At 39.8% G+C, this 14825-nt stretch overlaps 1 protein-coding gene across 1 annotated transcript in view; it reads right to left on the reverse strand.

The window, feature by feature from the left end:
- abcc3 (ATP-binding cassette, sub-family C (CFTR/MRP), member 3) overlaps positions 1 to 14825 on the reverse strand; it is an 84732-nt gene that overhangs the window by 48517 nt on the left and 21390 nt on the right. The window contains exons 2-6 of the mRNA XM_084134601.1: positions 12847 to 13020; positions 6010 to 6135; positions 2974 to 3111; positions 500 to 625; positions 231 to 292 (exon numbers count right to left, since the gene is read on the reverse strand). Of these exons, the coding sequence (XP_083990727.1) occupies positions 231 to 292; positions 500 to 625; positions 2974 to 3111; positions 6010 to 6135; positions 12847 to 13020 (626 nt within the window). The remainder of the gene's footprint in view (positions 1 to 230; positions 293 to 499; positions 626 to 2973; positions 3112 to 6009; positions 6136 to 12846; positions 13021 to 14825) is intronic.

Genomic DNA, 14825 nt, shown 5'->3' on the forward strand with positions numbered 1-14825 from the left:
TGTATGGTGGTTGTGTCCACACACTGCAAACACACATTTATATGCAAACACCATATAAAAGTGAATTTTGCATCTGATGACCCATTTAAATCTCCCCCTTCGGCTCGAGCACTGCAGAAGATTCATGCATTAATTGTAAAATCCAACGTTAAGACATCTTGTAATTGAGCCAAAACATTGGGATAGGTTTGTTCCTGAGTTCCCAAAGGGAGAACAGAACAGACACTCACTTTGTAAACCACCAAAAGGTCATTTTTGAGAGGAATCCGGCAGTTGTTTCTGGACACACATTCTGGAAAAGAAATAAAAACACCAGAGGCACTTCAGTTTTGCTGATCTGACCTTTCCAATCCCTTTCTAACGTGCAAGAAATTCAATGATCCAAAGTTTCTCTCTCTCTCACACACACACACACACACACACACACTCTCTCTCTCTCTCTCTCACACACACACACACACACACACTCTCTCTCTCTCACACACACACACACACTCACAGGATCCGTGGCCGCCCTGGAGAAGAGAGGAGGCTTCTCATTGAAGCAGGACAGGATCAGTTCAACCAGGGTGAGGCCGAAGTACATGTAGAACGTCGTGAACCTCAGCTTGTCTTTGACCTCGTTCTGAAACAGAGAAAGCTGCTTTATCATCTACTCATAACATCTCGACACACGCCACATCAAGCGCCCGGAGCCCAGAATACACTCAACCCTGCTTTTTATGAGCAGAGAGATCTGAGATATCTAGTTTTATTAGATGTTTAAGATGTTTGACAAAGCTCAGGCATTGTCCAGCCGGGTCACATCGGACATTCCCTCAAACTCACGCCATCGGTCACGCTGTCTGGTGTGTGTCGGGTGTGTTGATATGCACTAATCTGAAGAGTGTCACAGGGTCTCGATATGTCCTCGTTAAGCTTAGCAGAGGTATTTTAACCAGAGCCGGACAGTAACAGAGTACATTTACTTGAGTACAGTACTTTTGAGGGATCTGTACTTGAGTATCATTTTTGGGGAGTACTCATGACTTTACTCAAGTACATTTGAGAGGCAAATATTGTACTCTTTACTCCACTACATTTCTATCCATAACTGTGAGTACCCGTTACTTCTTCTAAAAAAAAAGAATAAAAAAAAAGGAAAAAAGAAACATCTCGGAAACCCTCAATTTGTTGTTTCCCTCTCAAATGTGATTGGATTGTGCAGGCGCCACTGATTGGGACAGCCTATCAGCAATCACCTTCAGCTTTCCGCCAAAGTCAACTCCATGGTCAGATTTAGATAAGAGACGAAACCATGGACGAAACAATGGATGAAGACGCAGCAGGTCCATCCCAGGAGCGATATTTTTTTTTCCCAGGATGGTAGGGGAAGACTCATGAATATTCATTAGGGAAGTCATCCCTGATTGGTCTTAACCCCAGTGACGGGTAGGTTTAGGGGTGGGGTTAGGGAGGTCATAAGACCCCCAGTGACGGGTAGGTTTAGGGGCGGGGTTATGGAGGTCATAAGACCCCCAGTGACGGGTAGGTTTAGGGGTGGGGTTAGGGGTAGGTCATCAGACCAATCAGGGATGACTTCCCTAATGAATATTCATGAGTCTTCCCCTACCATCCTGGGGGAAAAAAATATCGCATCCCAGGAATGTGCCAACCCGTGGCCCACCTCGCCAGACTATTTCAATTTTCTGAACAAGTTAATGATAGTTTTCGCTTCAAGTGTTTGCTGTGTTTACCAATGTAAGCACTGTGGCAGTAGTAATGCAATATTTAGAAAAAGCACTCTTGTACTCTTAAAAACAAGTACTTTAGTACTTTTACTTAAGTAGACATCTGACTGTAGTACTTTTACTTGTACTTGAGTAAAATTTATCAAGGGGTATCTGTACTTTTACTCAAGTAATGTAGCTGTGTACTCCGCCTCTGATTTTAACATTGAAAAATTACATTAATAAATCAATTATTCTTAATAAAATAAGCATGTGATTAATTGCACAGCATGCACAAACAATATGAATATTAATAAATTAAAAAATCTGAAAAATGTAAATGCATAGCATGCCCAAACAATATTAATATTATTAAATTAACATATCTGAAAAAATAAATGCACAACATGCTCAAACAATATTAATATTAAATTAATATATCTAAAAAATGTAAATGCACAACATGCACAAACAATATTAATATTAAATTAATATATCTAAAAAATGTAAATGCACAACATGCACAAACAATATTAATATTAAATTAATATATCTAAAAAATGTAAATGCACAACATGCACAAACAATATTATTAAATTAATATATCTAAAAAATATAAATGCACAACATGCACAAACAATATTAATATTAAATTAATATATCTAAAAAATATAAATGCACAACATGCACAAACAATATTAATATTAAATTAATATATCTAAAAAATATAAATGCACAACATGCACAAACAATATTAATATTTTTAAATTCATATATCTGACCATTTTAAATGCACAACATGCACAAACAAAATTCATATTATTATATATATTTGGTGTCTAATATTTACACGTTGCTGTAGAGCATGGCGCTTCAGTTCATAGGTTCAATATCCAGGGATGCATGAAGTGAATAAATATGGAAACTTTAAATGCAACTAAAAGCTATGCATAAAAAAAATATTGCACACAATTCTAAATCAGATGGCATGTGTTATAACCAGGAGCAAGAATCAGATGAATTTGACTTGTAAAGCAGCAGCTAGTGGAGTGACAGCCTTGAGCTGTGTTGCTCTGTGAGTTAGATAAGCTGTCTTAAGCAGGTTTGAGGAACAACAGCAGCACTATTCTCTCAAAACACTCGTGGCCTGAGCTGAACTCCTCTCAGGGCTGAGGAAACATGTGGGTCAAAAGATGCATGTGAAGATAAAGGGAGCAGAGTCAAACATCACTGAGAGATGAACAATTCACACGGTTAGACTGACCTCTCGATTGGCATGCAGGATTTTGGACCGGAAAGGCACAATGGCACACAACACTGAGATCGTCCAAAATATGAAGAGCACACCGGACGACTGCACTCCTCTCAGCCTCTCGAACTGGATCAGGAACGTGGCTAACAACTGGAGTAGAGAAAATAACGCTTTACACGACCTTCTGGGCAGAGATAGATGACCTCTGGACGGTCTGTCTGTATTCTTAACAAATTACAACTGTTTTAATACTTTTAAATCAATTTTCCTAAACTCTTAACACACCTACAACACACAATTGGCAGAACGGTTAATTTCATGCTCAAAATCACACATTGTAAAATAAAAATACAATAATTCACTAACACAATACACCATGTCTACCAAAACACTGCAAACATGTCTCAAAATCAAATCATTATTCCAAAACACATCCAACAGGAACATTTAGTCAATCATAGCACAGTGTCATAAAAACACTAACATCAGAAACGGCATTATTTTAAATGTGCCCTTATACAAGACAGTGGGCCCTATCTCGCACCCAGCGCAATTAACTTTGTACAGCGACGCATGTTTCATTCCTATTTTGCACCCGACACACAGCGGACTTTTCCCTCCACAGACGCACGTCGGTAAATTAGGGAATAAACTTGCGCTCCCGGGGGCGGTTCAGCGAAAAAAGTGTTCCGGCGCAAACGTTCCCTGGTGCTATTTTGCAGTTTCAGAAAACAATTCCGCCACTGACCAGGAGAAACCTCGTCTAAAGTCAGTCGTTCAGATGCTATTTTAAGGGCGCATGCTTGGCCATAATGTAGCGTGTGCACAACACACACACACTTTGCTTCTCTCATCTACACAGACGCAGCAGTTTTCATTTTTAGAAAACCATACATTATTACAAGGAAAAATATTCCACACGAGGGAAATCATTGTTGTGTCCATGAAGATGTGAAAAAATAGGCATAAATCTAGCTTACACATTTACCCAAATTATCATACGCCTGTTTAACCGAAGCTAATTTGGGTGTGTTTCTCCATCCCCAATGTCACTTCTCTGTGTTTTACGGCCCTGACGAGAACGTCGGTCTCCTCGGCTGTGAACCGCTCCTGGCAAATCCGCCGTTATAATAGCAAACCGCCATGGAACAAGCGCGCCTGCTCTTAAAGGGAATGTGAGATGACGCTCTGATTGGTTTATTTCACGTTACGCCCCAAACCACACCTATGAGTAATGAAGCGACTTCAGACCAACACATTTTAGATTTGCGTCGGGCGCAAGAGTCATTTATCCCACCGGTATAATAGCAACAGCGCCCGAGATCCGCCCACAAAGTTACTTGCGTTTCAGATCGTTAAAATAGGGCCCAGTATATTGTATTGATCATAGATTGTGTTTTGCACTGCAGTTTCTTTTGAAGCCTCTGTACAACGCATGTTGTGCTAACTGCGTTAAGAGTTTAGGAAAATTGTTAAAAGTATTTAAAAAACTGTATTTTTTAATTACACTGGCACAGATTCACTAAACAGTTCACATTGACCTGTGATGAGAATAAGTCATGGTTGGTTTCAGTGAAGGTTTGAGGTCTGAAAACTCACTGAAAGGATTTTAACCCTTTCATGCATGAATTATGATAACCTCAGTCAGGATTTTTTTCCTATGTGTTTTTATTGCTCTTAGGGCATGAAAAACAAGAATTGATTTTTATTTTATTTTTTTACAAATTTTTCAAAGAGATCTTCAGATGTCCACTTGAGTGGACACCATGCGGTTATGGTTTAAACTGAAGATATACTATATTAAATATAAGACAATAATCAAACAGATAAAGTACGTGAATTTAACAAACTAATCAATGCAATTATATCAAATCATGTGAAAACTATAAAATATATACAAAAAATATAAATGCGAAATATTGCAAAGGCTTCATACAACTTCATACAAATTGCACTTCGCGTATCTTTGATATCAGAACATGAGGATGTGATTCCATCAGAATTTTCTACAGCCTGTCAAGCTACAACTGTGGGCACTCAGATGCTCCCTCCAGCGCACCAGAGTATGGAGATTTACCCTTATTAGCTGATAATTCTGATTATGTTCTAGATGGACATGCACATTTCTATCATAGCCCTCCTCTGAGAAAACCTAGCGATACGTTTTTTCAATCTCATCTGAAATTATCAGTGTTGGGGGTAACGCATTACAAGTAACATGCATAACCCATTCAGATTACTTTTTTGATGTTACAAGTAAAGTAATGTGTTACAAGTAACATGCATTACCTAATCAGATTTGTTTTTTATGTTACGAGTAATGTATCGAAACATGCATTACCTAATCAGATTACTTTTTGATCTAACAAGTAATTAACTACAAGTAATGTGCATTACGAAATCAGATTATTTTTTGATCTAACAAGTAAAGTAATGCATTACAAGTGTCATACATTATGTAATCACATGACTTTTTTCGATGTCAATGAAAATTACATTCTAATAATACAAATACATTTATTTACAGTAAAAAAAGTCACTGCAGATTAAGTTTTTAAGTTTTAAGTTTCAAAAACAATATTCACATTATAATTATGAACTGTAGCTGAAATATAGCAATTGATGTATGACGTCCACTACAGTGGACATGTGATTAATCAGAGTTTTCTCTCAATCTAAAATCAAAACTTGGAAAATTTTACTGTGATATGACTCATTAGATATTGCTTGATGCTGAAATATTTTTTTTACCTACAAGGAATGGGTGGATATTCCGGAGCAACTTGGCATGTCTGACTTACCCTTGGCCATCTTGGTTTGGAGGGGGAAAAAATCGAAACACAAAGGCTTGCCACTTGGTTGCAATTTATAGGATGATGCATCAGGGTCCAATGAAGAGGCTGATGTGCAACTTTGCCATAAAAACCCGTGCAAATTCAAGAAAATGCTTTTTTAATAGCTGTCCACTGTAGTGACCACAATGCGTGAAAGGGTTAAGATCAGACTCATGGGAAACAAGCAACATATTTGTCAGATGTTCTCACTTACCATTGTCATGCCGACTATTAAAGGTGTAACAAAATATATTGGGGGTCTAAAGTGATTCTGGTTCATCTCATGAAATGAAGAGAACAGGTCTGTCCAGCATACTATCCACAATATCAAGCCAAGAGCCTGCACACAAAAATATAATGAATCATTACAAACAGTAACAGAGAAGTGAAGCCACAAACATATGCATATCAGCTAACAGGAAACATTCTTTAGCTAACGTTCTGGCAAGGAAATGTTCTTATCAGGGCTCTTATAAACCCAGTCAGAGGAAGATTGTGAACATGCGTCTCCTCCCCGAAATAACCATATATGAGCTTACAACGCCTCGTTTACTATGCATATCCTCATCTGCATATCATTTGCATATGCATATTCATGCACGTGATGCCATGTTTAACGGTACAAGACATTAGGAAAATATGAGATACGGATGTGCGTCATCATTACATCGCGAAAAATCATTTAGTAGCCGATCCTCGCCTTGTTTTTGAATAAATAAATCAAATAGTATAAAATACATTTCAGAGAAAGTTTTTGTGCATTATTGATCATTATTTGCATGTAAATATTTCCTCAGTCCACGAGTTCTGCTATTATCATGCGCTGAGCAAACATTAACACACAGCACGCCTCAGGAAAAGTGTTCGAACGCAGCGCATCCACTACTAATACTTCTATTTATTAGAATATAATAAATTTAACTTCTCTTGTGATGATTTGATGTAATTTAAGTGCTTAACTCCATTAATGAGAATGGTATATGTAATCTAAATGTTTATATCAGATGTAAAACAGAGTTTAAGTGACACCGTCGGCAGATGGAAGAAACACGTGAAAGTGTGTGAAAGTGTGTGAAACTGTAGACCATTGTGTAAAAGAAATGGCAATACTGCCTCTCATAAATAACATGAAGACTTCACAAAGCAAGTCTTACAATTAACAGCCTACAAACACCCGTTTGCTCGATCTGCAGTGTAAAACAGACAAAATCAAACGAAGATTACAACAGAAATGCAAATTAACACATATTTGCAAAAAGAAAAGTGAAATATGTTCTGCAATAATATTGGCATGTTATGCAATTCATCCTCATAACACATCTGTAGCTTTCCCCTTTCCCCCACCCGTGGCAGACACAGACAAGACGCTTTTTTGCATCGACTTTGATGTCCGACCATTTCTTTTTTATTCCGGCCACGGTCGAGGTTGTGAGGCTGCAGCATTAACGGCGTCTGCAACCTTTTGCCACTCAAGTGCCTTTTTGGCATTAGTAATGCCCACACTGTGCCCTCCAAACAACATTTTACTCCTCTTTTCCACCTCGCCAACGATAACTTATACTTCACATTGAGTGAAGTTACGTTTCTTGGTTTTCCTCTCTGAGTTTGCCATGATTTCGCAATCGATGAATATTAACTTGTGGGCGTTTCACGGTCTATTTATGGGCAACTATGGGCGTGACATGAAGCCGCAAAAGCTGCGCTACATTTAGAATTGATTGTGATTTATTAAGGGAAAACTGCGTAGGATGTGCGTGCGCACGGTTTTATAAATCCGAATATTTCTGTGCGTACGCACGTCCTATGTTTCATCCGTACGCCACTTCTGACGCAAATCCTACACAAAGTTTTATAAATGAGGCCCCTGGTCTTTAATAACGTCCTGTCCTCAAAACGTTAGCGCAAAAAACAAACAAACATGATTTATAAATCGTTCATGGAACGGGGTTTTCTGATACGTTTTAGTTGGATGTTCATCTAACGCTTTTTAAATGTTACTACTTGATTCGGAATGTTCAGAGAACATTCAAAAGTAACATTCTCATAATGTTTGCAAAATGGAATGTTCGCATAACCAAGAGAATTTTTTATTTTATTTAAATCGTTTAAAAACCGGACGTTGAGAGAACATTCAGAAATATTTAGCGGTGCAACGGGTCTCAGTTGATCGTGATCTGCACGGGTCAGCTCCACACGGTTCGGCACGCGTGGGATTCACGGATTATCTGCTAAATTTAACCATCATACAGTGAAAGTTTATAATCTGGACGTGTTTTATCTTGCCAATTTGCACATTCAAACAATTTTGAACGCGGAAGAACAGGCGAAAATCAGGACTCGTGTGTTATCTGTGCGTAGGGTGAACACCATGGACTGGTGAACACCCGTCCCGCTTTGCCTTGTACCGCACAGCATTTTCCATAGACAGTATATAAACTGGACACAGCGACCCCACTGGATTCAACAGAGAAAAGTGAAGTCAATTAGAAGCTCTCACTTCCTGATGGCTGAGCGACTGCGCAGACTCACACTGAGCTTGACGACGTGGATGTGACGTGAGCAACCCGTCTGTCTTCTAGTAGCTGTGCCGAGAGAAATCTGAATCATTCCCTTCCGAAACTTGCAGAGACGGAGAGTGTGAGTAGGAGCTGTCCATGAGCTGGAGCAACTTTTGCTAAGTATTCTGATTAATTATTTATGTATGGCGTCTTTACCGCCAACAGAAGTGAATTATGTAAGTAAACAGTGTGAAAAGTGCGTGCCATCACATTTATATTCCAAGTTCACATTTTCATAGCCTGTTTAGATCGTGTTTAGATTAGTCCTAGCAGTTTGGGGTAGTTTTGTGATGAGAGATAGTGAGAGAGAGGTGGTAGTGGTGGTGGTGGGTGGTGCAGAGGTGTGTGTGTGTGTGTGTGTGTGAGAGAGAGAGAGAGATGGTGTATCTAGGTGAGGCAAACACTATGAGGGTAAATCGATCGAAGGTAAATCGACTGTACAGTAACTTATAGCCACACAGAAATGTGCGCGTGAGCCGACATCATCATCATCACTACCATCTCTCTCTCTCTCACACACACACACACACACACATCTCTGCACCACCACCACCACCACTACCACCTCTCTCTCACTATCTCTCATCACAAAACTACCCCAAACTGCTAGGACTAATCTAAACACGATCTAAACAGGCTATGAAAATGTGAACTTGGAATATAAATGTGATGGCACGCACTTATCACACTGTTTACTTAAATAATTCACTTCTGTTGGTGGTAAAGACGATCAAAACAGACTAGCCGACAGTCTGCCATGAACGTGAGATGACGTTTCACGGCCGAATCAAATAACCAATCAGAGGAGAGCCCTTCTAGCCAATCAGAGGCGAAAAAGGCGGTACCTTCAGAGCCCGTCTACGGAGAGCCTGGCCACTTCCTATTAAGTCCTATTGTGCCGAATTGTGGTTGCAGTTCCACCAGAGCTCCACTGGGGGCGATCGCCATGAGTGCAGAATGAATGGGAGTCTATGGGGCTAGACGGCTAAATTTGTCTCTTTCACCCGATTGCCGTTGAGAAATCTCAGATTTGATTGTAGGTTTTGCAAGTTCAACATGGGTTATAGGTCGAAAGTTGAATGAACGAGTACTTATGTCCTTTCGATTTCTTACAGGTTGAGTTGTTGTTGCCCATAACACGCTAGCATTCTGCTAATGAACGCTGATTGGTCAGTGAAGGACTGATTACGACCAGAGATACCGCTTGATGGTCTTTTAAAACAACAAAACAAAAACTCTTCTAGCACATGTGTTTGCCTGTGTCAGCTGTGTTGTGTGTTTACCTGTGTCGGCTGTGTTGTGTGTTTACCTGTGTCAGCTGTGTTGTGTGTTTGCCTGTGTCGGCTGTGTTGTGTGTTTGCCTGTGTCAGCTGTGTTGTGTGTTTGCCTGTGTCGGCTGTGTTGTGTGTTTACCTGTGTCAGCTGTGTTGTGTGTTTGCCTGTGTCAGCTGTGTTGTGTGTTTACCTGTGTCAGCTGTGTTGTGTGTTTGCCTGTGTCAGCTGTGTTGTGTGTTTGCCTGTGTCAGCTGTGTTGTGTGTTTGCTGTGTTGTGTGTTTGCCTGTGTCGGCTGTGTCGTGCGTTTGCCTGTGTCGGCTGTGTCGTGCGTTTGCCTGTGTCGGCTGTGTCGTGCGTTTGCCTGTGTCGGCTGTGTTGTGTGTTTGCCTGTGTCAGCTGTGTTGTGTGTTTGCCTGTGTCGGCTGTGTTGTGTGTTTGCCTGTGTCGGCTGTGTTGTGTGTTTACCTGTGTCAGGTGTGTTGTGTGTTTGCCTGTGTCAGCTGTGTTGTGTGTTTGCCTGTGTCAGCTGTGTTGTGTGTTTGCCTGTGTCGGCTGTGTTGTGTGTTTGCCTGTGTCGGCTGTGTTGTGTGTTTGCCTGTGTCGGCTGTGTTGTGTGTTTGCCTGTGTCGGCTGTGTTGTGTGTTTGCCTGTGTCGGCTGTGTTGTGTGTTTACCTGTGTCAGCTGTGTTGTGTGTTTGCCTGTGTCAGCTGTGTTGTGTGTTTACCTGTGTCAGCTGTGTTGTGTGTTTGCCTGTGTCAGCTGTGTTGTGTGTTTGCCTGTGTCAGCTGTGTTGTGTGTTTGCTGTGTTGTGTGTTTGCCTGTGTCGGCTGTGTTGTGTGTTTACCTGTGTCAGCTGTGTTGTGTGTTTGCCTGTGTCAGCTGTGTTGTGTGTTTACCTGTGTCAGCTGTGTTGTGTGTTTGCCTGTGTCAGCTGTGTTGTGTGTTTGCCTGTGTCAGCTGTGTTGTGTGTTTGCTGTGTCATGTGTTTGCCTGTGTCGGCTGTGTCGTGCGTTTGCCTGTGTCGGCTGTGTCGTGCGTTTGCCTGTGTCGGCTGTGTCGTGCGTTTGCCTGTGTCGGCTGTGTCGTGCGTTTGCCTGTGTCGGCTGTGTCGTGCGTTTGCCTGTGTCAGCTGTGTCGTGCGTTTGCCTGTGTCGGCTGTGTCGTGCGTTTGCCTGTGTCGGCTGTGTCGTGCGTTTGCCTGTGTCAGCTGTGTTGTGTGTTTGCCTGTGTCGGCTGTGTCGTGTGTTTGCCTGTGTCAGCTGTGTTGTGTGTTTGCCTGTGTCAGCTGTGTTGTGTGTTTGCCTGTGTCAGCTGTGTTGTGTGTTTGCCTGTCAGCTGTGTTGTGTGTTTGCCTGTGTCGGCTGTGTTGTGTGTTTGCCTGTGTCGGCTGTGTTGTGTGTTTGCCTGTGTCGGCCGTGTCGTGCGTTTGCCTGTGTCGGCTGTGTCATGTGTTTACCTGTGTCAGCTGTGTTGTCGACGCCTCGAGAGAAAAGAAAGTGCAGAGCTGAAAGCACCAAAGTGACTGAAGGATTGCCGTAAAGCAGTATCTCTGGTCGTACGATGTGTATGACGTCATTGACATTTTAAAAGACTTTTTAAAGCAAATAAGTGACTCTAAAAAATCTAACACCCAGCAATGTGTAATTTCTTTGCATCTCCTTTCGAATACAACATTCAAATTACTAGACAAAAAATTATATCCTGAGAAAAGTGGATTTTGATGGGAAAAAAAAAATATCGCGTCCCGCACGTCCCATACTGAGAAAATGTCCCGCATTTTCATCACTCTGTTGGCTTTTAATTATCATATTAAGAAAACGTGCATGCGTTCTTTTACCTTTTTTAAGAAAGCATTTTATTTGTTCTTTTTACGCCATAGTTAATTTTTCACGTATATTTAACAGCGCTTCGTCAGAAGTACAACAGCCATTTTTAAATCCTATCCAATGGTTGAAAAGAAAGGAGTAAACACGGTCACTAGTTGGTTGTGACGGCTGTCAATCAAAATGTGGAGCTGTGATTCGTTCCATGTGTTCCCTGTCGGAAAACAAATGGATAATTCGGTCAAATAAAATTTTACAAGGCGGCATAGTGGCAACATATTTACTATATTCTTAATGTATAAGACTGTCAATGAACTAATTTCATGTTGTTTTATATTTTATTTGTTCATTATTTATTTTGTTGGATTTTAGTTGGACTTGGTCAGAACTGTTTAAAAAATAGTTCTCTGCATGATGCCGCTGCCTTTGGGCTCAGTGATGTTGAAATTAAATGACATGCAAAATAAAGACATGTTATGTTACATTGTGATGTAATGGTGTTTTCTGGAAGGGACTAAGTATTTTTATCAGCTGAAAGGCAGAATACAAATGTTTTTATTAAGTTAGATAGACATTATATAATAGTTTCAGGTTATGTTTTAGTGTTGGCAACATGTCCCACACAAACTTAGTAATCATCCCACATTTGGTTTGTTTGATGGTGGTCACCCTATCTGTGCGCACCGCACAGCCTCACACACACGCAGAGAGCGACAGAGAGAGAGACAGAGAGAGATGTTTCAGATAGCGCTCGAACACCGAATTGATTTCTCTTTCGAGTTTCCTTGCCCTTGAACGGACAAATAAACACAACATTTTTCATTAGTGAACAGTTGAGAAAGAAACCTGATGTTTGTCAGTTTTTCGGTCCGTGCATTCTGTCTTAAAGTGACAGCAGACTAATATTCCTACTGTTGTCTGTGTCATTAATGTTAATAAAACAACAAAATACAGCATTAATAACAAAGATGAAGCTATATTTAATTTCTACAGTGAACAAATTGTGTTATTTTACATTTAGGCTTAACTGTTGATTTCTGTACCTGAATATTACTGTTAAACTTTGTAACTTTTTTATTTAGTATTCATCTCTACTTGTAATTTTTGTATTTGTTCTTATTTTATTAAATAAATTTATTTAGTAATAAATTTACTTTATCAGTTAGGCTAGTAGTTTTTGATGTGGTTTCAAAGAACTTCAAGTGAGCTAATAAATGAAAAGCAAAGTCATTTATTATAAATGTCATTGGTCATATATATATATATATATATAATTTTAAAAAAAATTGCTGATCCGATCCGTGGCTCAAAAACCGTAAATGATCCAAACCGTGAATTCTGTGATCTGTTGCACCATGATGCAACGGATGCAAGAGATGTTGAGATCTCTTACCGTTTTGATTCTGTTTAATACAGACATCATGATGTATCCCCTGCTGTTCCTCTTGAGGTAGAGGATGTAGAAAGGTGAGGTGACCCACAGGTAGATGCAGGGAGCCCAGGGCAGGACCGTCAGCTGGAAGCATTCTGGGAGATCGGGCCGGGCGGAGTGTAGCGTGAGATTGGGCTGTTGAGGGAGCAGAAGCAAACAGCATACTTAAAATCAGGAACATCAAATCAGATTTACACTTCTTAAAGGGATGGTTCACCCAAAAATGAAAATTAGCCCATGATGGACAGATGCACTTTTATGATGGACACATGCACTTTTATGATGGACACATGCACTTGTATGATGGATAGATGCACTTTTATGATGGATAGATGCACTTGTATGATGGATAGATGCACTTTTATGATGGATAGATGACCTTTTATGGACTTCAAAACAGAAACAGCCATTCACTCCCATTATAAAGCTTGGAAGAGCCAGGACATTTTTTAATATAACTCTGATTGTATTCGTCTGAAAGAAGAATGTCATATACATCTAGGATGAATTGAGGGTGAGCAAATCATGGGGTAATTTTCCTTTTTGGGTGAACTATCCCTTTAAACAACATGATTCCATATGCAGCACAAACAGATTCCAGATTCTTCAGAGATGGAACACAATACGGCGTGTTCCACATGTAATCCTGCAGCGCTCCTGAACAAAATGTTCTATATGGAACCTTAAGGGGGTCCGTCAGGCGCTTCATATAATGACACTTTTAGGGGTCTTTATTTATTTATCTAATTATGTTTTATTTCATTTTTCATTTGAATTAATTTAGGGCTGTGCAACGACTAATCGCATCCAAAATAAAAGTTTGTGTTTACATAATATATGTGTAGAATTATTTTGTATACATAAATACACACACATGCATGTATATATTTAATAAAAATGTGTTATTTATATATAACAAATTATATATAAATATTTATACAGTATACATGCAAATATTTCTCAAATATATACATGCATGTGTGTGTATTTATACAGTATATACTAAATAAGTATACATAGTACACACACATATATTATGTAGACACAAACTTTTATTTTAGATGCAATTAATCAACACCACAATAAATATATATTTGATAACGCTTTGATTAATGAGACTTGAACAAACAATATTCCTCATTGGCTCGGCCGTGGAAACGTCTCTTTATAAAAGAGTTGCGTCTCTAGAGAAGAGCTGTATTCTCTTATCGACAGCAAACAGAGCCAGGACTTGTTCTTCTTCTCAGAGATGCATGTTTCTCATGTGTCGTCGGGCTGAAACCCCACGAGGCGTCAGTCGGAGTCTCAGAGGATGAGGTTTGCGGTTTGAAGGGAAGACACTTTTCGCTGTGCAGACGTGGTTATAAGATCAAACGCACAAATCTGTGCATTTCTGTACGCTTCGGTCAGAGCCGAGTCTTTAGACTCAAGGTGAACGACTCAAACCAGCAGAATGACAAAGACAGATGCAGCTGAGACTGTGTTAAGGTCCATTAAAACGAGTCCATTTCTAATAGAGACACAAGTGTGTTGGGTGAGATTTAGCTGCTTAATGTTAGGTCAGATTGTCAAGACAAAAAGAATCAAAACAGTGATCAACTGACTAGTAAACAAAAGGAGACATTATAAAGAATTTTTAATTAATTTAGCATGCAATAAAACACCCAGACAGCAACATAGTGTCGGCCCGGATCCGGCCCAGATCCGGTACATGTGGATTCAATGCATGTACCAGATCTGGGCAATGAAAAGAGAATAAATATGCAAAAACATCATAAAAGTGATCCACACGAGTATATTGCAAGTCTTCTGAACCCATATGATAAGAGTTACAGACTGAAATGTAAGACATTGTTACAGAAAATCTTGACATCTGTAAGACTGGAGAAACTGGAAGAACTGGAAGAGAGAGCTACTCTCTGAGAAAACAAAGGAAACTA

This window comes from Abramis brama (genome assembly GCF_963993115.1).
Source record: "Abramis brama genome assembly, chromosome: 14".
NCBI lineage: Eukaryota > Metazoa > Chordata > Actinopteri > Cypriniformes > Leuciscidae > Abramis > Abramis brama.